Genomic DNA, 25053 nt, shown 5'->3' with positions numbered 1-25053 from the left:
GCTACCCAAGAAATATTTATTTATATTCTTCTTTCTACCAGTGTGATCAAGTTATGCATTTTAATGGATGGAATACTTATTTTGAGTTAAACCCTTTACATAACTTTTAATATTTTCCCTTCTAGTAAACCAGCCTGCATTAATTACTAGCTTATCTAGTTTATATCTTTATCTAGTTTATATCTTTGTTTCCCAGACACCTATTCCAGAATTTAGCTCTTATAGAAATATATTCCTTTTTTTTCTCCAACTGACCAAATCTCCATTCAAAACCTCACTTTTAATTCTTTTATGTCATAACATTGGAGAAAGTCACAAAACTGTATCAACAGGGTTGACATTCAAGGGCAAATCCCTTTCTCTGTGCTCCTAATCCCATCCCATTCGATTTCCCTCAAATCATTAATTCAAAAGTTACTACATTTTGCTCTGGATCTTCAGGTAATCCTTCTTTCCTTGATCATACCTTTATCCCTATAGAAATGCTCAGAATATCTGGTATTGAGCTCTGGTTCCTTTATTTACTTACATGACTTAGGAAAGTCATTTTAGTGTCTCTAAGGCTCAGTGTATCCATCAGTAAAAGTGGAGTTAAGAATTGCTACTTTCGAAATTTGTGAGAATTAAATATATATTGACCAATTACTAGGTGCCAAGTATCATATATGGAATCAGTTAATATGTGCAAATGTCTCTAACACATTATTGGGACATGAAAGTCACTAAATTTATACTAGTTTTTTTTTCTTTTCATCACTCTAATATCTATTTTATTCCTAATATATTCTTCTACAACATAGTAGTGACTGGCACCTAAATAAATGCATTAAATGAATGATCCTAGTATTCTTTACAACTGCTGCTTTTACTCACAGTTTTCACACCACATTTTTGAGAGGGTGGGTTACTGCCTCAAAGTTTTCTCTGGCCATTTATTCATAAAAATCTCTCAGTCTTTCTCCTCCATTGCTTTACCAAAAAAGACTATTCGAAGATTCTACTGAAATTTATCAAGTCCAGTGATTTCTGAGTCTTTATTTTCCTTTGCCTTTTGCAATATTTGCACCGCAGGTCAGCCTTTCTTATTGGCATTTTTTTTCTCCTCAGTGTCTGTGTAAATGTTATTTCTTATTTCTCATCCTGCGTCTCTGACCACACCTTCTAATTTGCCTTCTGTATCCCCTCTTTCTAGCTCTCCAAAGAAATTTGGACATTCGCCACAGCATTTTTTCTCAGTCCTTTTCTTTCCTTTCTTTATTTTCCCGCACGTGTGTGTATGTGTGTGTGTGTGTGTGTGTGTGTGAGAGAGAGAGAGAGAGAGAGAAAGAGTAAAAGAGAGAGAGAGTAGAGAATCATCCATTTCCATGGCTGCAGCCATGAGAAAAGTTACCCAGAAAACTAGACAGAAAACCTCTAAACGTATTGTATCAACTCTGACTCCATCCTGGAGATTCCCACCCGTCTTTAAAACTCCCTAGGAGGCACTTCTACATAGAGGTAGAAGTCATAAGAACAACATATCAGAAACTACTAACCTCTTCTGTTTCTCATCTTGGTGTACTGCTCTCTTTTAATGATGTTGCCTTGCTTTCTTCATCCTCCCATCTTGATGGCTTACAGTCATCCTCTCCCCCTACACTCACTCAGTGGACAAGTTTTCATGTTTCTTCTTTCCTAATGCCTCTGGCACTCATTCTTTTCTGTGCATCCCTCCTGCCAAGACCCTAGTTCAGTCCATAATTACATCATGCCTGGACTATTACAATAAAAATTAACTTACTTTCCTTACTCTGGTTTCTAATCCTTCCAATCTATATATTACATGATCCTGTATAATCCTGGAGCCCTTACGATGTCCCAGATACTTTGTTAAGTTCTGAGGAGTTAAGCACTTCAGTTCTAATAAGAACACTTTAATATAGAAGGTAATTTTGCAATATTACAATTATAGTACCTTGTAACAAGTATAGTTTAAACAGAATGTGTGGAAAGAACAGCATACTCAGTGATACCTGAGGAAATAAGTATAAGCTTCAAGTAATTGATGAGTTTTGGAAAGACAGAGGAGTTGCTTATGGACAAACAAGGGATGAAAGGCCTTCTAGGGAAAGACAATAACAGGTGCAAAGCCAAATCTATGCAAAAACATAGCATCAGAAAAACAAAGCTGTTCAGTATGGTTGGTGTGGGTTAGGAACGGGCCTTGTATACCATAGGAGAAAATTCACATTTCTTTCTGTGTCTAGTAGGAGAAACAGCTGAAATGTTTTAAGATGGGCAATAACATGATTAGTTTATGTTTTATGATGATTCCTCTCTCAGTGTTGTAGAAAGTGATTTGGATAAAGCAAAGCCTGAGTCAGTGAATGAAAGGAAAATGGCAGTAACATGAAACAGCTAGCTCAGTGGCTCAGCTTTAACGATACTCCCCCCTCCTCAAAATCTTTCAACTTCCAGTTTGCCTAGGGCATAACGCCCAGTCTGCATATTCCAGCCACTCCGTAAACAGTCCCAGCATCTTTCCAAGCTTATTCTGTACAAATGTATAGCCAAACTTTCAGCCTCACTGGATCACTTTCTGCTCCTGGGAAAAGGACCTGTGCTTTTCCAAGCATTATGGCTCTGTTCAAATCCTTCTATATCCTAGACCAGGGTTCTGCAAACGGCAGCCTGCAAGCCAAATTCGACCCAGTGCCTAGTTTTGTAAATAAAGTGTTACTGAAAAATAGCTATGCCCATTCATGTACATATTGTCTGCGGCTGCTTTTGCATTAAATCACAGCAAGTTGAGTGTTGCAACAGAGATCTGATGGCCTAAAGAGCTGAAAGTATTTACTAACTGGTCCTTTACAGAAAAAAAATTGTTGACTCCTAGCCTAAAATACCTTCATTCTCCCTTTACGATACTATTGTAAGGTGGGTAACCTCTTTAAGACTTAGCCTAAATTTACATTTCTCGAAGAAAGGCTTTTCTATCAAAAGTGATCTCTTTGTCTTCTGAATTCCCTAAACAATGCTTCTGAGCAATTTCATAGCACTTAAACATACTGCCTGGTTTTGTATTTACTTTTCCATGTGTCTTTCTTCCATCTAGGGTATAAGCTTGAGCACAGAATTTTTTTTACCTACTTATCCATGTCTCTATTAGTTCATCCATTTACCTAAAGATGGATTATAAGAGATTATATATAATAGATTATTATAATTATGTACGTATATATACTGTTATGTGTGTAAACCTAAACTTTGAATTCTTGTCACATACTAATTACTCTGCCAAGTGCTTTTCAAAAGAAATTATATTTGATGCTCAAAACTACCAAATGAAAGGAATACATATATGTATAATACTTTATAGATAGAGAAGACTTAGAAAGGCTAAGAAACTTTATGAATTTAAGTACTTGAATGAGATCAAAATTCATGTCCAAGGGAACTGTGTTCCAAAGTCCAGTTTCTAAACTATTACTAAATCAGTGTATTCTAGCAGCCCACAGTGCAGTGCCTTATGACCGTAGCAAATCTCAGGAAGAGGTAAAAAAAGTTTCAAAAAATCAAATGGGGATATTTCAGCTTTACAAATGCAACAACAGTTGATTTAGATTTTAGATAACAATGATCAGTTTATGCCAGTAATTTGAAACAGTAATTTCTTGAGTCAGAAAAAAAATTAACACCTTGTTGATTTGCATTGAACTAAATCATTGTAAACTGATTCTACATCGACAAACCTGAGCAAGAATTCCTTTTGGCCTTAGCAAGAGCTACAGTGTGCCTTGTCTCACCCACATCCCCCCAGGCTGTGTCCCACCTTCCATCTACTGTAGGATAATGGAAAAAGTGCATGTTGAAGTCATAAAGACAGAAGTTCAAAGTCTCCATGTACCATTTATAGATTTCATGTTTCTCTGTGCAACTAGATTAGCCTCCCTTAGACTCAGATTCCTCATCGATAAAAAATGTAGTACAAAACCAAACTGTTAGGATTGTTCTGAGACTTAAATGAGAGCGTATATAAAATGCCTTGTAGTCTGCTGGGTGCACCCTAAGAACACAGTAAGGTGCTGCAAAGTTGTAAAGAACAGCGTAGGTGTTTAGCTGTTAAGAAGGTAGCACAAGACTTGATCTAAGTTCATAACCTTAAAAGAAATTAATGTGGACCAGAGAAGCAGGAGAGAGATGCATGAAAAGATGAGAAGTGAAACAAGACTCAAAATAATACAAGTAGGGAAAACCTGGGCATGTGATCTCAGCAGTCCATCCATTTATATTGTCCCCTATGTTTCTTTTATCTCTTTCTTTTTGTAACTTACAAGAATACATTTGATTGAAACTGGTATTATAGATATTGTGAGATATTAAAGAATATCTCATATTTAAAATACACTATTGATACACTTTTATTCTTTAATTTTTAAAACTAATAAATATATTACCTACTTTTAAACAGACAATCTTATGTGCAATAGCATAAAATAAAGAATAAGAATTTATAGTACAGAGTTCCTCTATGGATTATTTAGTTCAGCCTGGGCCAGAACTCACATCATTTGCCTTTCAACACATTGTTCATTCTAATATACCACGGTCTTCTCACATACAAAGCATCCAAATCAAATTTACATACATTTTGCCTCCTTCTTATTTTTATTTGTAAATGCTTAAGGGAACAAATATTTGAGTGAACCCTGACCTTTGCTGCCATAAAGCTGTAAGAAAGCTTGTGGCACTATGAAGCACTTGTTCCAACCCCTATTAACTTATTTGGTCATTTCTACACCTACCGATAGAAGCAAAGTTTCCCAAAGTAAAATCACGTAATTCTCATAATCCAGGTGTCTACAGACTTTCTCCAAAAGGTAAGGCAATATGATTATTTCATGAGTCCTGAATTTCTAACTTTGAGAAATCATTTACAAACCTTTGTTATTTTTATTTTGATAAAGGGAATAGATATCTTCTACTGTGTAAGCATAGTAATTACACTTTGTAAAGTCATTTCTGGTCCAGGAAATATAGTCAGTGCTGTTCTCACTCCTGATCGTGGCCTGTGGGTGTGTCAAAGGGTGTTCAAATCTGAGTGATACCAAGTACTTTATCAATATTAATATCATTTCTCAACCAAATTCCTTCTTTATTCTTTTTCTATTTAGCTCTCATTTTATAGAACCTCTATTTAAAAAAAAGAAATAGCTCCCAACGGTTCATTATGTCTCTAAAAAGGATGAAGATGCTGAAATGTTTGTTTTAAATGATGAACTTCATAGGAGAAATGTGCACTGGCTGCAATGCAAGGTTTTTCTTGCTGTTTCTATTAGGCGCTTGCTGTTGCTATGATTTTATGGACACAAATCAAACTGTAGAAACACCAGTTAGTTCCAACAAGGGCTTTTCTTTGTTGGCATAAAGGAGAAAGCTTTGAAAGATGTCTATTATCTCGCTACCCTCCAACTTAAAAAATTATGGACCACAGCCAGCTTCTGAACCTTCAAGCTTAGCTACTTCTTTCCCAGCTGACCTCTCAGGAATATATACAGACAGCTTTTTTCTTCAGAAAGAAGATAGAAGCTATTCTCAGTGGAAACTCCTCCCCGCTAACCAATCTGGTTAGCATCAAAATATCCATGAAGATGTCATACCTCTCCTTACAACAAGAAAGCAAAGCAGCATGGCCATATGAGGAATAGCAAACGAGAGAATTCGTAACTAGGAATGTCTCTGTATAAATAATCAGTTCTTGAGTTGTTCTGGACAGTCAGTATGTGTCAAATACTTTGTTTGGTCTTTAAAGAAAAAGATCTTCCACTGACCTTTCTGGTATATTATGGTGCACAGCAGAAAAAATAATTTTTAGATTCATTTAACAGATGTTCATTTGTGATCCTGGCCACTGACCACAATATTAGAGCAAGGCCCTGATTTATGCTCTCAGGCTGGTTTATTTAAAACACAGTAGTCTTCTGGGTATATTCTGGGGACTTGCATGATTTAAGAAACCCACAAACCTTGTGAGGACCTGCTTGAGGTCATGGGATATCTCACAGTAAAGTTGTTAATGTGATGTTCACATAAAATTTGAACTTGCCATATCCTTTCGTTGTTGTGTGATCTTACTTGTAATGTTTTTCTTGACATTTCTGCCTCGGTCATTAAATTATAGTAAATAGATGTTGCAGCATTAAAACTGGAAGAAATATGCCCATGTCTGCTCTCTGCTTTAGTTATAGGATCATTGGTGGAAATTCTCAGTTCACCATCAACCCATCCACAGGACAAATCATCACCAGTGCGTTGCTAGACAGGGAAACAAAAGAGAATTATACTTTAGTGGTTGTTGCATGTGATGCTGGATCCCCGGAGCCTCTTTCCAGTTCCACCAGTGTGCTCGTCACGGTGACTGACGTCAACGACAACCCACCAAGGTTTCAGCATCACCCGTATGTCACACATATCCCGTCCCCTACTCTTCCAGGTAACCACACCAACTCGGAGGTCTCATAGATAAATAAAAACTATACATTGGACACTTTCTATAATTACATTGCTGTTATTTTTACGTGTATATTTCTGATATAGCCAAAGTTGGCAAATCCTCTAAAATTCAACTCTCGCCTAAATAAATTGAAGGAACATCGAATCTTGCAAATTAATTCTTTCTTCCCAGACTAATTGTATTTAAGGTTTTATAATTGCCACACCTTTCCTAGTGCTGTTTCTTAATTTTACTTGAATATTGTTAAAGATTAGAATAGATTTCACTTTGTAGTCAAGGAGGGTTCTGTCCTGAGATGTAATTTGTGTGTTCCTTGATAGGAGGGACATTATCTCTTTTTCCATGCCATATCCAAGCACCTGAAACGTTATCTGGGAAGTAATAGGCCTTCAACTGTATCTCTTAGTAGAAACTGAATATTTTATTCAATGCTTCATAGATAGATAAGTTTTCAAAAGGTTTAATGAAGGAATCCTTCTCGTTAATTATTACTGTAAACATTTTACTCTAGTTTTGATGACTGAAGTTTTTCTTCCGTTAGTATGACTATGAAGCCGTTCATGAAACACTTTCGTATTGACAATGTGTATTTAGCTTTCTGCATCTCTTTTAAATTTAGTTTGGTTTTGTTTGTTTCTTTGCAAGGAACGGCCTACTCTCTTAGGCACTACACAAATCATCTACCATTGGTGATTTCTGAAATGAATTTTGAAACAGGAAAATATACAAATAAAGGCCATAATTAATTTTCCTTGCTTTAAGATACTTTTAATTAGAAAAACAAAGAAACGGATGCAGGATTTCTCCTCTAGTGGTCTTTGATCTTCTATTCACTTGAGAATGTCTAACTGATACCAATTGCAAGTATAAAATCCATAAATTATTGTGCCAAATTTCTATCAAAAGGAAATGTCAATAGTGAAGTCATAAATCCCTGATGACGGCCTTCAGCTGAAATGATGCTGGCAGGCATGATTCTAATCACACCCAATGTGTGGTGATGCAATATAACATCTCCTGTACAAAGTGAGTAAGGCTTAAGCATTTTTTTCCTCACTAGACATATTATAATTAATCAGAATCACTGGCCTTTTTTTAAATTAGAGACTTTTCACTTGTGTCACAAACTCTTCTGTTACGGGTAGGAGTGCAGGTTTGGGAAAGGTTTCTGAATAAGTTCATCGAAAACACGTCCTTATGGCAGCTTTTCAGCGTTATCTCCTCTACAATCTGTCCAATTGGCCCTCATCCCAAGCATTGACTTTTGGAATCCAAATTGAGTCCATTCTTCCTCATTTCTTCTTACTACTTTATCATTGTTTATATATGTGTGTGTGTGTGTGTGTGTGTGTGTGTGTACTTTATAATTGTTCATATATGTGTGTGTGTAATTTATAATTGTTCTTATATATATATATATATATATGCACGCATACATATATACACTTCATCTCCATATGAGAATAGTTCACAGATAAGAGAATTTTGCTATAAAAGAGTGGGTATAAGGAATCAACAGTAATTTTTTAAACATGTTATTTTTGTTGACATGATTACATAAAAGGTAATTCAATAATATTTTAAGACATAATAGGGCAATTATTTTTTTCCCCCATTGGGCATAAACATAGTTCTTAGCAGAACTCCTGTATTATCGTGTTTGTTGGAAGTTCTGTTATGTACAGATTTTTCTCCTAGGAACTATAATTCGGAAGGATTAGCTGTTGCCCTTCCCTGTGCTTCTCGCAAAGGCATACTGAAAATTATTAAATTCACTAGACTGCATGGGTTTTAGGTAGATAATGGCAGGTCAGTTCCTGAAGACTATTGTTAGATTTGACTGGGGAACTTCAGAGACAATATAAGAGGTACTGTTCTCCACTAGTAATCATGGGGAAATAAAGTTATGTCAGGTAGCAATATAGTGTTTTATATATAGTTTTAATATAGTGTTTTAACTTACTATCAAATGTTTTATTGGGGTTCCATGAGATTATAACTGCACACTCCCTCTTTTATAGGTTCCTTCGTCTTTGCGGTTACTGTCACAGATGCTGATTTTGGACCCAATGCTGAACTACATTATTCTCTTTCGGGTAGAAACTCTGAAAAATTTCACATTGACCCACTGAGAGGAGCTATTATGGCAGCCAGACCACTAAATGGCACTTCAGAAGTGACATTTTCTGTGCATGTAAAAGACGGTGGCTCATTTCCAAAGACAGATTCTACAACAGTGACTGTTCGATTTGTGAACAAAGCAGATTTCCCTAAAGTCAGAGCCAAAGAACAAACTTTCGTGTTTCCTGAAGACCAACCAGTAGGCACTCTTGTCACTACCATAACAGGGTCCTCCTTGAGAGGAGAACCTCTGTCCTATTATATTGCAAGTGGGAACCTTGGCAACACATTTCAGACTGATCAGTTATCAGGGCAGGTGTCCATTAGTCAACCTCTGGATTTTGAAAAGATACAAAAATATGTTGTATGGATAGAAGCCAGAGATGGAGGTTTCCCTCCTTTCTCCTCTTATGAGAAACTTGACATAACAGTATTAGATGTCAATGATAATTCCCCAGTTTTTAAGGAAGATCCATTTGTATCTGAAATACTGGAAAACCTTTCTCCTCGAAAAATACTTACTGTTTCTGCAGTGGACAAGGATAGTGGACCCAATGGACAGTTAGACTATGAAATTGTTAATGGCAACAGAGAACATAGTTTCAGTATCAATCATGCTACTGGTGAAATTAGAAGCATTCGACCTTTAGACCGGGAAAAAATATCTCAGTATGTGCTTACCATAAAGTCCTCAGACAAAGGCTCCCCTTCTCAGAGCACCTCAGTAAAAGTCATCATTAACATTTTAGATGAAAATGATAATGCCCCTAGGTTTTCGCAAATATTCAGTGCCCATGTTCCTGAAAATTCCCCATTAGGGTACACAGTTACACGTGTCACAACTTCTGATGAAGATATTGGTGTAAATGCAGTTAGTAGATATTCTATAATGGACACAAGTCTTCCGTTTACGATTAATCCCAGCACTGGGGATATTGTAATTAGTAGACCTTTAAATAGAGAAGACACAGACCGTTACAGAATCCGAGTTTCTGCCCACGATTCTGGGTGGACTGTAAGTACAGATGTCACAATATTTGTGACAGATGTCAATGACAATGCTCCAAGATTTAGCAGACCATCCTATTACTTAGATTTTCCTGAACTTACTGAAACTGGCTCCAGAGTGACTCAGGTGTCTGCAACAGACCCTGATGAGGGATCAAACGGACAAGTGTTTTATTTTATAAAATCTCAGTCAGAGTACTTCAGGATTAATGCCACCACAGGAGAGATTTTCAATAAACAGGTCTTAATATACCAGAACGTCAGTGGCTTCAGTAACGTGAACATCAACAGACATAGCTTTATAGTGACATCTTCAGATCGAGGTAATCCTGCATTACTTAGTGAGACAACAGTTACCATCAACACGGTGGACAGTAATGACAATGCACCACAATTTCTTAAAACTGCATATTTTACTCCAGTCACCAAACATGTTAAAATTGGTACAAAGTTAATCAAAGTTACTGCAGTAGATGAGAAAGATTTTGGATTGAATTCTGAAGTGGAGTATTTCATTTCGAATGAAAATCATTTGGGAAAATTTAAGTTAGACAATAATACAGGGTGGATTTCAGTAGCAGCTCCCCTGATATCTGACTTGAATCAAAACTTTTTGATCACTGTCACCGCGAAGGATAAGGGAAACCCTCCACTTTCATCCCAAGCAACTGTTCAAATAATTGTCACTGAGGAAAACTACCACACACCTGAATTCTCTCAAAGCCACATGAGTGCAACCGTCCCTGAAAGCCATAGTATTGGGGCCATTGTCAGAACCGTTTCTGCAAGAGATAGAGACACGGCTATGAATGGCTTGATTAAGTACAGTATTTCCTCAGGAAATGAAGAAGGCATCTTTGCAATCAATTCCTCCACAGGTGTATTAACACTAGCCAAAGCTCTTGATTATGAGCTATGCCAGAAACACGAAATGACCATTAGTGCTACAGATGGAGGCTGGGTTGCAAGGACTGGTTACTGCAGTGTGACTGTAGATGTGATTGATGTGAATGACAATTCTCCAGTGTTCCTCCCTGATGAATATTTCCCCACTGTTTTGGAAAATGCCCCCAGTGGGACGACAGTTATCCACCTAAATGCAACGGATGCCGACTCTGGAACCAATGCTGTGACTGCATATACTATACAGTCATCTGACAGTGACCTCTTTGTCATTGACCCCAACACAGGAGTCATCACCACTCAAGGCTTCTTGGATTTTGAAACCAAGCAGAGCTACCACCTTACTGTGAAAGCTTTCAATGTCCCCGATGAAGAAAGGTGCAGTTTTGCCACTGTTAATATACAGTTAAAAGGGACAAATGAATATGTGCCTCGTTTTGTTTCCAAACTTTACTATTTTGAAATCTCAGAAGCAGCTCCTAAATGTACTATTGTTGGAGAAGTGTTTGCCAGTGACCGTGATTTGGGCACTGATGGGGAAGTGCATTATTTGATTTTTGGTAACAGTAGAAAGAAGGGTTTCCAGATCAACAAGAAGACTGGACAAATTTATGTTTCTGGACTTCTTGATAGAGAAAAAGAAGAAAGGGTATCTTTGAAGGTACTGGCCAAGAATTTTGGCAGCATTAGGGGTGCAGACATCGATGAGGTCACTGTAAATGTCACTGTGCTTGATGCCAATGACCCACCCGTTTTTAGTCTAAACATCTACAGTGTTCAGATCAGTGAAGGGGTCCCAACGGGAACTCATGTGACCTTTGTCAGTGCCTTCGACTCAGACTCTGTTCCCAGCTGGAGTAGGTTTTCCTATTTTATTGGATCAGGGAATGAAAATGGTGCCTTTTCCATTAATCCACAGACAGGACAGATCACCGTTACTGCAGAATTAGATCGAGAAACCCTACCCATCTATAATCTCACAGTTTTAGCTGTGGATTCAGGGACCCCCTCAGCTACAGGAAGTGCCTCCTTATTAGTCACCCTGGAAGATATAAATGATAATGGGCCTATGCTGACCATCAGTGAGGGAGAAGTTATGGAAAACAAACGCCCAGGAACTCTGGTGATGACCCTTCAGTCCACGGATCCTGACCTCCCTCCAAATCAAGGCCCCTTTACCTATTACTTGCTGAGCACGGGCCCTGCCACCAGCTATTTTAGTCTGAACACTGCTGGAGTTCTGAGCACAACTAGAGAGATTGACAGAGAGCAAATTGCAGACTTCTATCTGTCTGTGGTCACTAGGGACTCCGGTGTTCCTCAGATGTCTTCCACAGGAACCGTGCATATCACAGTGATAGACCAAAATGACAACCCTTCACAGTCTCGGACAGTGGAGATATTTGTTAACTATTACGGCAACTTGTTTCCTGGTGGGATTTTAGGCTCCGTGAAGCCACAGGATCCCGATGTGTTAGACACCTTCCACTGCTCCCTGACTTCGGGAGTTACGAGCCTCTTCAGTATTCCAAGGGGCACTTGCAATCTGAGTTCCCAGCCAAGGTCCACAGATGGCACGTTTGACCTGACTGTCCTCAGCAATGATGGCGTCCACAGCACGGTCACCAGCAATATCCGAGTTTTCTTCACTGGATTTTCCAACACGACAGTGGATAACAGCATCCTACTGCGTCTCAGTGTACCAAGTGTAAAGGACTTCTTGACGAACCACTACCTTCATTTCTTACGCATTACCAGTTCACAGCTGACTGGCCTTGGGACCGCTGTGCAACTGTATGGGGCCTATGAAGGGAACAATAGAACATTTCTTCTGGCAGCTGTGAAGCGAAACCATAATCAGTATGTGAATCCCAGCGGTGTAGCCACCTTCTTCGAAAGCATCAAAGAGATCCTCTTCCGGCAGAGTGGAGTGAAGGTAGAATCTGTGGATCACGACTCCTGTGCTCCTGGCCCATGTCAGAACGGAGGGAGCTGTGTAAGGAGACTGGCCGTGAGCTTCGAATTAAAGAGCCACGAGAGCCTTCCAGTCATCATCGTGGCAAATGAACCTTTGCAGCCTTTCTTATGCAAGTGTCTGCCGGGCTATACTGGCAGCTGGTGTGAAATAGACATAGACGAATGCCTTCCGTCCCCTTGCCACAATGGTGGGACCTGTCACAATTTAGTGGGAGGATTTTCATGCAGCTGCCCAGATGGCTTCACTGGCAGGGCCTGTGAGAGAGATATCAACGAGTGCCTGCCTAGTCCCTGCAAGAACAGTGCCGTCTGCCAGAACTTTCCAGGAGGCTTCAACTGTGTTTGCAAAACTGGATACACAGGTATGACAATGTTTGGCTTTTTTTTCCACCAAGACTTTAGCCATATCAGGTATAATAGAAAGTCATGAACTTTGTCATTTTCAAATGATTTTCCCTAAAGAGTAGGCAGAATCACAGCAAATGCTTTAAGCATTTACTATTGGCCAGACACTGTTCTGAGCCCTTTATCTGTATTTATTTCACTTGCTTCTCACAAGAAACCTATGAGGTAGGGATAATGATTTTCCAGGTTTTACAGAGGAGGGAGATGATGTAGAGAGAAGTTGAGTTGGTGTTCTAAGGTGACTCAGTTGATTTGTTGTAGAGTCGGGATGTGAGCTTACACAGTTCATTCCGGAGGTTAAGTTCTTGTCTTGTACAAGAGCAAAAAGAGCATCCTATCTTCAAAAAAGTGTTCTAAAGTTAAAGGCCATGGTATATTTAAAGTATAAGACCTGGACTATTTAATGTCCTAAATACAGTTATCAACTATTGTTGTTGGTTCCTTCATTTTATCATGATCATCTTTATGATTTTTTATCATAATTATCATTAGGATTATTGAAATTTGACCCACACTGTGAGGAGAATGAAGCAAGAGCTGTGATTCAGATTGAGATTAAAATGCCTTGTTATTTGTAGTAGTCGGTTAGAAAACATCACAGGCTGATTTGTAAGGTAACTGAGCCACAATGTACCTTGACATTTTAGAAACAGTTAAATATATTGAGCAAATTTGTTTGACTAGTCTTTGGCATCCTAATAGGACATGATGTATGTTTATAAATATACCTCTGTTTCTATCCCTATCTATCTATCACTTATTTATTTATTAGCTGATCTGTAGTTAGTGCACCTTCAAATGTGTATAAATTTATGCTGTTGATAAGTTTGAGGAGAGACAATTTCTCTGCTGTAATTTGCACAGTATACATTTTTAGAGCATATATATTACATTGTGTTGCCCTGTAGTGTTTATGAACACAAGTTAAAGTACAGTGAAATAGGTAAAACCAGGATATATTTTTAAAAATTTGGTAGATGTTTTGCAGAATACTATTTTCAAAGAAGTTTTTCAGAAAATGTATTTGGATATCATATTTTAAAATGATGCCCACCATGTGTATACTTATAGTTTTATATTTGGAGAATTGAATTGCTTGATGATGATATAAAGCAAGTTTGAATAAGCCGAAGCAGGTCTCATAAGCTTTGCCTTCTAACAAAATAATGTCCTTGAAATGTAAAGAAAAACGGGGCAGCAAACATATGAATGAAAGAATCAAGGGATTTGACAGAACTTGATTTATCTATAGCTTTTGGGAAGTCACCTTAGCTTGCTGACCTTCAACTCCCCCATCTGTAAAATGGGAATAATCGTACTTTACTTATCTTTTAGGGTTGTTGTAATGAGTAAAAATAATGTTTTTAAAACACCTAGCACAGAGCCCAGCTTTCAATAAGTAACAATGCCGATTAGCAGCGTTAGTAGTAGTGCTAGTATAATGGTAGATGTAGAGGTACGCCATAGGATTTCTATAAAGACAAGCCTCAGTGGCACAAGGTAAGCGTGAGTCTTACCAGAGTTGTACTTGTAGGATCATGAGTAACAGGCTTACATACATGTTTTGAGTTCAGGGTTTCTAGAAAACCTTCTTCACTCTTTCCCACACTTCTCCCCCCACCAACCACACCCCCCGTTACTTCCTCTGTTGGGAATTCAACAATAAGGATGATTTATTTGTCCCATTTTAGTATAATACACTGATTCACACTTAGAGTGAGTGGACGCTTAGTTCTGGAATGAAGAAAGTGTGACTGCATTGGGTAGTAGATGGGGAAGAGGGAAAGTGTGTTAGCAAGGCACCCTATGCTGATCTCAGCATAAATGTTACTTACTGCATGAAGGGACACAGAACTAGCCCTTTCACTTCACTTCTCTGTAGTTTGTTTCTTTATTTGTTTCATTTTACTTAAACATACACCACATCCTTTTCTAAATGTAGTTGTTGAAACTTTTAAGCATACTCTTCTTTCATGATGAAATATTAATAACATTTATCGAGTGACCATTTAAAACACTGCTTAAAGCTCCTTGCATCACAGACATTGTTATTCACTTAGTTATTTATTCAGTTCTTCTCACAACTCTATTAAATGAATATTTTTATCATTCCCATTTAAAAACAAAACGATTTGGATCTTAGAGAGATTGGAGATGAGATAACTTGCCTCCAGCATGGCACAGAAAGTGATCTGAATTTTGACTAAAAGCTTTACTCCGGAGCCTCTGCTCTTTTATGCCTGTCACGTCTCATCACACTTTGATCTGCACTTGCTAGAGAGTTTTGCTAGTGGGCCTGTGATATCTTCTAAGAATTTTTTTTCCCATTATTCTACTTAAACCGCACAAAAAGCCTATGAGATAGGTATTGGAATCCTCAAACTGGATAAGAGTGAAGGTCAGGAAAATTCACCCATAACCTCAGCAGTAAAGACATTGCGGGTATTTCCAGAAACCACTGCTGATCATCACTGCAGTTCTGCAGTGAGTGATTCCCAGGAGAACAGTCCCTGCTTTGCTGTCACCCTTCAGATATCATTCAACTCTCACCCACTGGCAGAAGCTAAACCTGAGTCCTGCTGGAAGGGAGTCTGAAAAAGTGATAGTTTCCAACTTCCAGTCCCTGCAATACAGAAGGATGGAATGGAGCTGGGTGTCAACAGAGAGTATCTGACATAGAAAGATCCTCCTACTGCTCCTATTTTATGTTGTAGGAAGCTGAGCCTACACTCTGGTGACTCTAGGCCCAGAGCTGCCAAAAACGGGATCATAACCTCTTTCTCTAAGGGACATCATTTGAAGTAATGTATTAATTTTACATGCGGTCCCTCCTCAGAGCTCACTTTAGTCCCTGTTTGCATAATTGGAGATAATCCAATTGATCAGGAATGATATAAACAAACGTATAATTGAATGCTTCATATAAATCTTACATTTTTAAATTAATGTTATTCTTTGTTTCCAAATTCTATATGCAAAGTCCATCCAGTAAAACTAGCGGATAATTAAAGTCTGATAGTTTTATTTCTTTGTTTGGTTTTGCAGAAAACAGTATATGAAAAGCCATGCTGACAAATTGTTAACCCACACACTAAATTAGGAATGCATTGTTTAAATGTCTGTAAATGTTTAATGTTCTTTGGAAAGGTAATCTCTCAAGTATCATTTTGAGTTACTTTTTTCCAGCTAGTCTTTACCAGGTAACCTGACTCAGGAAGGTGGAGCTAATGCACCAAAACATCTTAAAGAACCAATCAGAGCTAATAAGTCATAAAACAAAATTCATACTTAAGCACAAGTGTGCCTCACAGAATGAATTTTTAACTATTCATTCTGGCTAGATTTTACTTCTGTTAACATTAAGTATTAGTGCCTTAGTGAAGCCTTCTTCAAAGTCTATATGTATTGTATTCAGATTTTTTTGGATCATCAGAATTATTTCAAAGCACCTATATTTTATACTCTATTTACTATTGTGGACTTTCACTGCATTTTTTTTCAGTGATTTTTAAAATCAGTGGCATTGCAAATTGGAGCTGTGAGAGATTATAAACTTTCTGATTAAAATAATTCTCAGCTGCTGCCCCCCATCACACACGCACACACACACACACGCACACACACATACACACACACACAACTGAATATTTCATGTGAAGCTAGAGATTGTGCTACAGATTAGAAGAGTGTTTATGAATTGATGCAAGTTGAGAGACTTTATCCTAAGAGCACCCCACAGAGAGTGGTTAAATATTAGCTCAACAGGGGATCTTTGTGGAGAACATCCTGTAAGGATGCAAGTAGAAAAATGAAAATTATGGAATGATTACAACAAAAAGATATGAAGAGATATAGTTATTATCATATTGCTACCATATTCCTGATATATTTATTTTTTTAAGTTTATTTTCAAGTTTGTGGCTATAGGGTCACATAATAAATATGGAATAAGAATATTTTTTATTTAATGACTTTAGAGAAAACTAATTTGTTTGTGTAACTTGTATTTTGGGTGGGTTTTTCTTAGTTACTAGAAAAAGAACCAAAAAGAAACTGAGAAAAGAAATACTGAGACTTCATTTTCTGTTATAATCACTTCCTGTTTCACTGTTAAGAACATTTTCCTATAATTTAATTTTATGTTAATAGCACTAAATGAAGCTTTGATTAGCTATATGTAGAGTATATTAGAAAAGATGAATAAATTTTAATATAGTCTAGAACATGTGAAAAATTAATGTCTAGATTTTCACGGAGTTTAATGGTATAAGAAATTGCATCAACTGTCAATATGACCCAGTAAATTGAAAGAAAATATCTTCCATATTATTCATGCCTCAGAAGTTCGGGGAACCCTGGAGGAAAACATCAGCCTAATAACTACAGACCTAATATTTCTTTTCCTAAACAAATGAAAATTTCTTGCATTTAATAGAACACTAATTAGAAAGCACAATTGTAGTCAGTAACCACACAGCATTTGTCTTCCTGCTCCCAGGTTTTCTGTTTGCAGTACACCCTGCATTAAATCCTTCATAGTAATGAATGGTGTTATAAAGGGCAGCATGTATATGGAACTTATTTCTAAATCCTGGTCTCTCATAACAGAATTAGTTCATAGCACCTTTAACCTTTCCTGTTCACTTTCACACATCTGGATGCATTTTAGGTGTGGTATTTGTAGTAATGCCAGGAGTGTACTCCCACAAGGAGAAGTTTTCCTGTGCTCTCTAGTAAGTCCCAGTATGTCAGGGGAGGATGAGATTTGTCCATTCATCACTTTTATGTCACTTGACAGTATAAAAAGGCCCGTAAAGTTATTTACAGTTTGTGCATAGTAATTTTACCAAGAAACTTGGCAAACATTTGCTTTCACGAAGATGGGAGTTGTAACTAAGAGTCATTCTTTTAAAATCACAGCAGTCATATATTAATGTTGTCAATGATCATGTGATCAGGAAACCAAGGAATATAAACAAATTTTATTTCCAAGAGTGGAATTACACAGTTTGCCTCAAATGATACATTAACTTATTAAAGCATTAATAACAGGTTCTAGTAGCTTAAAAGCTTCTTATTTCTGTGGAAAATAAGTGTGTATTTGTAAGCATATTGTAGATATTATGTGTATCATTATATATAATCATTTGTAGTCTCATTGAGATTGTATTTGTGTGTGTTTTAAAATACGAAGGTAAGACCGTTTTTTTTTTTCTTTTTGGTTTTATTACTAGCGACCCTCATTTAAGCATAATATTTTTGCTTTGTTTCCATGTGAAAAACCATAATGCTAATTGATCAGGATATTTAGATGAGCTATCTTCATAGTGCCTTTCATTTACATAGCATGCAAAAAACAGCTACTTTCTATTAAAACAATAAAAAAGCCTATAAGCATAAACATTCAGAATATATAGCGTATATGTATTATGGAATTATATTTGCTAATAAAATAATCAATTTAGATATAAAATGAACTTTGTTAGTTCCACATGGTCTTCCTTCTCCTCTGTGTATAAACACAAGACATGCAAAAGTATTACTTGTGGTGATCTAACATATATATGATCTAAGCTATTAAATTGAAGCCTACACAGACTATGGGATATCAGAAATCATCATATCCCCATAGGGTGGCTGAATTTAACAGGCAAGAATAAATTTAGCACAATTATACCTAACTTAACATTAAAATGTGCTATTGCAATAAGTGAAACTTGAATATACATCCTTGTCAAAAATATCATAGATGATCACATCAGATTCGATTTATGTTCAACACTTCATCACACCTTCTGCCCCAGAACATGAAGACACATGCTAAATTTCTCCTGTAAGTTTAAACTGTAATCTTGAAAAGTCTGGATTTACCTTGGCCTCCTATTATGCATTCACTTTCATCTTCACCAGTTCCCATTCTCCATGTGCTAGGAGCTTACACTTCCGAAAGCATATCTCCTTCTATCTATAATAAATAATGTATATCAACACCATTAATTGATGAATGTCAAAGCAATGAGATCACTTTATTCCTCTAAACAGCTGCTCTGACAGTTAACATATCTCAATAGAAAAAGGCTTCTTGAGTTCAGGAGACATAAATGCCTTTCTCTGTGCAAGTCCTATCAGCATACTTCCAAGCCTCAAGGCACTGACAAATATTGTTAATTGACTTGCAGCATTAATTAAGTTAATGATGCAAAATTTTGTTTCACGGTGCTCCAACACATCAGATTGTTTGTACCAGAAGCATGTTAGAGTAATTCAAACTGCTGCATTCTCTGATAATCATTATGCCACTAACATAGATGTGTGCAGAACAATACAGAATTTGTTGCTGACTTCTAATTGGGTAATAGAGCATAAACTTTTCAAACCCTAGAAATACGCATTTAAAGGCTTTTTGATTCTAAGTAAAATTATGACATCTTTCCTTCACATGTAAGAAAAAATGTTCTTTTAATAATAACTTAAATTGCAACATTGAGTTTTCAAACTGTATCTTGGAATCTAGTATGGCAACCTCTTTGAAATCTACTAATTGTAAAATAAAAATATTACTCAATAAATGGAGTACTCAAACTAAAGTTTTGAATGGTAAATAATTTACATACTCTAACAACAACAAATAATACTATTTTACCCAAACTCAACAAAAAGTTCATTTGCATAACCCCTAGAAAATTCATTTCTTAAATTTTTGACAAATATGAAGATAAAACTCTGGCTTAAAATAAAATGTCAAATGAAAGATTGAATTTTCTTTCTCCTTAAAAGACGTTCATTCTCAAACTAATATTTTCTCAGTTTGTAGCTGCTTCTATTTATGTAGTCACTGTATGTTTTAACACATGAGTAAGTCATATTTATTTTTGGGTTTCTTTCCACCTCTTGCTTTGGACTAACTGAAATAGCTCATAGTTTGTATTTGAATTAAATTCAGATGTCTGTGTTAAAATCTTATTTTGTAAGGAGTAAATAAAATAACCCTTTTATATATTTATTTTTAAAAAACCCTAAATTTCTTTGTTGTTATTGCTGTAGAAACCAAGATTCAAGGTGGTCTTTTCCAATAAGATTCAAAAAAGTAGAGAGTTGAGATTTACAGGATCAATGATTTGGGTTTTTATAGTCATACATTGTTCTTGGAGAGCACATAGGTCCAAATACTTGAGTAAGTGTACATGACCACACCCGCTAAACTGTTTAGCCTTTGTTCCCCATTTCCAGTCTTCAAGAAGTGAAGTTTGTGATTTTGTAACCTACATATATGTGTTCACAACTTGAAGGTTATACTGACCATACCTGTAAAGAATATTATTCTATATTCTTAATACATGCTACTTTTAACAAAACTCTAAAAGAAATTTTCAAAAAAGTAAAGGAAAAGAAGAAAATAAAACCTTACTTAGTACAACGGCACATGTGAAAATTACGCATAATCTTACAGTGGAAAAAATGTAAGGACTGGGATGTGACTCTCCTGATACTAGGTAAATAATCAATAGTATAGTCAATAGGTCTTATTTCATTCTCTATTGAGTGGTATCAGCATTGTATTAAGGGAAAAAAAGTACACTTCTCTAGAACAATCTGTCACAAATCCACTTAGAAAACACCCAGAGAAGAGAGTTCTCCCATGGCACAGCATCTCTCTGGTGTGATAGTTTGTATGGGCTTAGAATAAATTTGTCCTGCCTGTTTCTCTAGTATGACTCATTGCTAAAGTACTTAAAACTTAATTTCTGTGCTTCTAGATTGTTAACTTGTTTATTTTCATTATTTCCCCTTAGAATAGAAAGGTATTCTGAAATTGTACTGTTTTGCCTTGTAAGGAGATTCCCAATTTTATTTATAAAGGGAAAAATTTTGTGTGTATGACCGTTAGCAGTGTCATGAGATCTGACTCACACTCATAATTTCAAACAAACCAGCAAGTGTGGCTACAAAATCAAGCCACAAAAGCAGAAATGAATTAAACAAAAACTTTGACTGTGTTTCAAGCATAGTTATTATGATGAAATGGATTATCTATGCACAACAGGGTCTAGTTGTGCATATAAAACTTACACCCTTTCATGAGACATTGAATAAAGGCATTAGTGCAGTCATGCTGGGAAGTAGGTAATAGCTTTACAGAAATAAACTCTCCCTCCTGTCAATGAATGGAAATTAAGAACTCTAAGAAATGTCTTAATTTCTTAGGAAATTAAGAAATATCATTATTTCCTCAAATCAGAAAACTAAAAACTATTCTAACAAATATGTTAAATGATTACAATATTTATTATAGAACAGTGATATTAGAACAAATTTACATTTGCATAAAAAAACACACAGCATCACAACGATAACAAAACACAGATGGGACTGGCCTCATACCCTAAGTTTTGCCTACTAGGCGATTAATTATTCAATTATAGATGTCTGAAACCTGGATATGGGAGCAGAGTTACAGTGGTCTGTACCATAGTTTTATAATTTCTTTGGCAAGAGATTACCCTCCAAAGGCTTCTTCTCCGCCATCTGTGAAATATGTTTCCTGTTGTGTGGATCAGTTTCCCCCACTAAAGTGGAGACATCATGTAAAGACACTTGTCTGCTTTTTAACTGTCAGACCTTCATCTTCTAGCATGCCTGGCCCATAATAGGCACTCAGTCAATATTAACAGATTCAATTAACAAGATGATGTATGAGAAGTCTTTATACACTGAAATATATGCTTGCTAGGCATTATTGGTTTAGAAGAAAGACAGAACATATATAATCTATAGTCAAGAATAAATTTTCATAAATATTTGAAACTGTGTTTGACGTGTCTTTTTATTTCTTACTGTACTTTACAACAGGTAAGTCAAAGTTAAGGAATATTTCTTGAGAGTGAAAGGATTGTAATTTGGCAAATAAGCTAAATGAGATTCATTATTACCTTTGAGAAATCTGAGTTAAGGATATCTCGATGGTGAAAATTATACTGCAGAAGTTTCAACTCTCCAGTTATAATACATGAAAAAATTGGCATCGACAAGAGAAAATAAATTCAGTGAAAACATTTAAATATGTTCACCATTTGTGATTTCCCTGAAAACAGTAGTTCCTTCCAAGATGATTATGTAAATTACTTCCTAAATATTATAATGCACATCTTTAAATTAGGACAACTGAATAAGACTTTGAACTCAGATATAATATTCCTATGTCCTCATGTCAAGTAAAATGTTCTTGTATTTCTTTTCTCCAAAGATAGGCTCTCTCAGGATAGACTATTACATATGGTCATGCAGTAATGGTGTTAATATATTTATGCAAGGATTTTTTAAATGAGTTTGATGCTTTTCAGGGAAAATCTGTGAATCTCCAGTCAATTACTGTGAATGCAACCCCTGCTTTAATGGTGGTTCCTGTCAAAGTGGTGTGGAGTCATACTACTGCCATTGTCCGTTTGGTGAGTAAAACTTAGTGGTTGATATAAAATATCAATCTATTTTGGCGCACAGTTTAGCAATTTTGTTTTATCTTGTCTTGGAGTGACTAAGAAAATGTTAGTCGTTTTACACAGGAGGTTTTAGCAAAATAAAATCTCAAAGGTTTAATATTTTCTGTTAATTATGGAAATTCCATTGAATATATTGTTTTGATCATTACTAGAAAATAATCAACCAAAGATTATTAAATTTGATGTTGTCTCCTCAGGACATTTCCTCTCAAAAACTTGTGTATGCCTTCTTTTTAGCCTAGAACCTATCTAATGAAAAATCCTTTAAGAACTATTTGACATCACTTTCTACTAAAATCCTTAAGACTAGTCAAAACGTTTTTGTTTTATTTTGCTTTTGCTTCTTTACTTTTGTTTTTTGCATTAATTCAACCACTTCAGTTAGAATGATTTGGTAACTTGACATGCAGTTTTCATATAGGCTTTGTAGATAGTGTCGTGTAACTAATCAAAATTCAGAATGATGTGTTCTGTTAAGGAAGAAAATTGTTAAAAGAATTTTTTCATATGCATGCATATTTAGTCATCGTAGTGGAATGAATTAAAGGATTCCTTCCAGGTCTCACCCAAATGTTACCCTACACTGGGACAGCCAAGAACTATGAGAACAGCTTTGCAGGAAGCTTTTATTTTAACTTGGTTTGTTTCATAGGTTGGTGATTATTCCATTTATTTAAAAGCTGCTTTACTCCACAATAAAGTATTCTTCTCCAGAGGCCCTGCAGTAGTTAGAGACTCTGTCTTTCTCCATAGGCAAGAGAGGAGAAGGATTTTTTTCTAGTCTTTCCTTGAATATATTTATTACAGTGCTACGTGGACCTGAAAAGTGAATCTCAATGTATAGTAGAGAATAGAACTTAAAAAGAATTTCAGGTTTCTAGTAACCAGTAAATGTAACATTAATTCATTTTCAAGTAATTCTATGACTATCAAGTTCTAAAGCACAATATCAAAAGAATGATAAAGAAAAACAGAATATAAAAATATCTAATTGTGAGGCTTGTATTTTAGCAATGGTTCTGAGGCCCAGAAATTGAGGGATTTGTCTACAGTCAAACAGTGAAAACAAAACAAAACAACCTCAAAATGGTATATTGACTAAAACACAATTTTATTTTCAGTCCAGGATGATATTCACAGTACCTCTCTTTTTTAAAACTTCTTCAGATTCTCACTAATAATACCCTCGAAGCAGTAAAAGGTAGATCAAGGTCGAAATAATCACAATGTTAGATCTCCTAAAATGTCTTTCTTTCAATTATCTCTGTTTTTTTTAAACTTTTTATTTTATATTGGAGTATAGCTGATTAACAATGTGGTGTTAGTTTCAAGTGTACAGCAAAGTGATTCAGTTATACATATACATGTATCTACTCTTTTCTCAAATTCCTTTCCCATTTAGGTTGTTATATAATATTGAGCAGAGTTCCCTGTGCTATACAGTAGGTCTTTGGTTATCCATTTTAAATAAAGGGTGCTGCTTTTGACAGAGAACCACAATCAAGTTTCATGGTTTTAACTTGTGTTTTGGAAGGAAAGATAAGGGGATTAGAGTGGAAAGTGGAAAAATTATTTTCAAGGTGACTGAACCAAAAGTTTTTACATTTTTAGAGATTCTTTTGCATTCCATTTGTACATATGAGGATTTAAGATAGATAGTTGATAACAAATAAGAGCAAATTGTTGCAGCATTGTAGCTGATACAACAGTGATTGCCTGTTGGGTGGAAGTGTTTTGGTGTCCAAATAAACCTTCTCCTCACCACACCAGAGATCCTCAGGGGTAGGGGACTAGCACAATAACGTAAATTAAAATAGAGACAGATCACATGTAGCCGGCTGAGCGCACTTACCCCCCTATTCTTTCTAGTGGCAAAGGCAAAAAAACATTATTTAAACTTAGACATTGTTAGTTGGGAACAGAAGCCTTAAAAAGAAAGCAAAACAGAACAAAAAACCTTGAAACAATACAGATTTGAGAAAAGAGAGATAGAATTAAAAGGAGAAAGTATTGTCCTTTACAAATTGAATGTGGGTGAAACATACAAAAAAATGGCAGATGGAATGCCTCAGGCAAATAGCTGGAGGTAGTTACACATGCATCCTATAACAGAACATCTTAACTATAATTTTGAAGTTGGAAAAACCTTTACACCGGTTCCCTTCTCATCAGTGAAAGATTTGCTGTTTTGGACTAATTTTTTTTAATTTTTAGACTTTTTTAGCTTATGTTTTATAAAAACACATAAAGTACTTAAGACTTTATAAAGAAGAACCTATATAGCTATAACTTTATATATATGTATAACTTCATACACACACACAAAATATTTCTTATTAAAGTAATTTAAATAATTTATTTTTACCTTTATGTAGGTTTATTTCATGGCATTCTATTTGGAGGGCAGTTTTGAAATTAAAATTTCAAAAAATTTTAAATTACTTTTAAATAATTTAAAATTATTTCAAAGACAAAAATTTACATTTCTCTAGAAACAATAACAAAAACCGTTAGAAAGATAATATATTCTATAAAAATATTATCATTTTTGAAAGTACAGTGTCAATTTAAATAAAATGTAGAACATATTTCCAGTATATACTTTCTACATATATTTATATTCAAATTTTAAATATATTTTCATAGATT

At 35.8% G+C, this 25053-nt stretch overlaps 1 protein-coding gene across 1 annotated transcript in view; it reads left to right on the top strand.

The window, feature by feature from the left end:
• The window catches only part of FAT4 (FAT atypical cadherin 4), a 172428-nt gene that overhangs the window by 123627 nt on the left and 23748 nt on the right, over nucleotides 1-25053 (top strand). Inside the window, exons 8-10 of the mRNA XM_022596265.3 lie at nucleotides 6222-6472; nucleotides 8515-12864; nucleotides 22249-22353. Of these exons, the coding sequence (XP_022451973.1) occupies nucleotides 6222-6472; nucleotides 8515-12864; nucleotides 22249-22353 (4706 nt within the window). The remainder of the gene's footprint in view (nucleotides 1-6221; nucleotides 6473-8514; nucleotides 12865-22248; nucleotides 22354-25053) is intronic.

Source organism: Delphinapterus leucas, chromosome 5, assembly GCF_059928025.1.
Source record: "Delphinapterus leucas isolate spDelLeu-1000000601 "Yukka" chromosome 5, BTC_Dleu_Yukka2, whole genome shotgun sequence".
In the NCBI taxonomy this organism is placed as follows: domain Eukaryota; kingdom Metazoa; phylum Chordata; class Mammalia; order Artiodactyla; family Monodontidae; genus Delphinapterus; species Delphinapterus leucas.
Note: the sequence above shows the minus strand (reverse complement) of the source record. Positions and strands in the feature narration are given on the sequence as shown.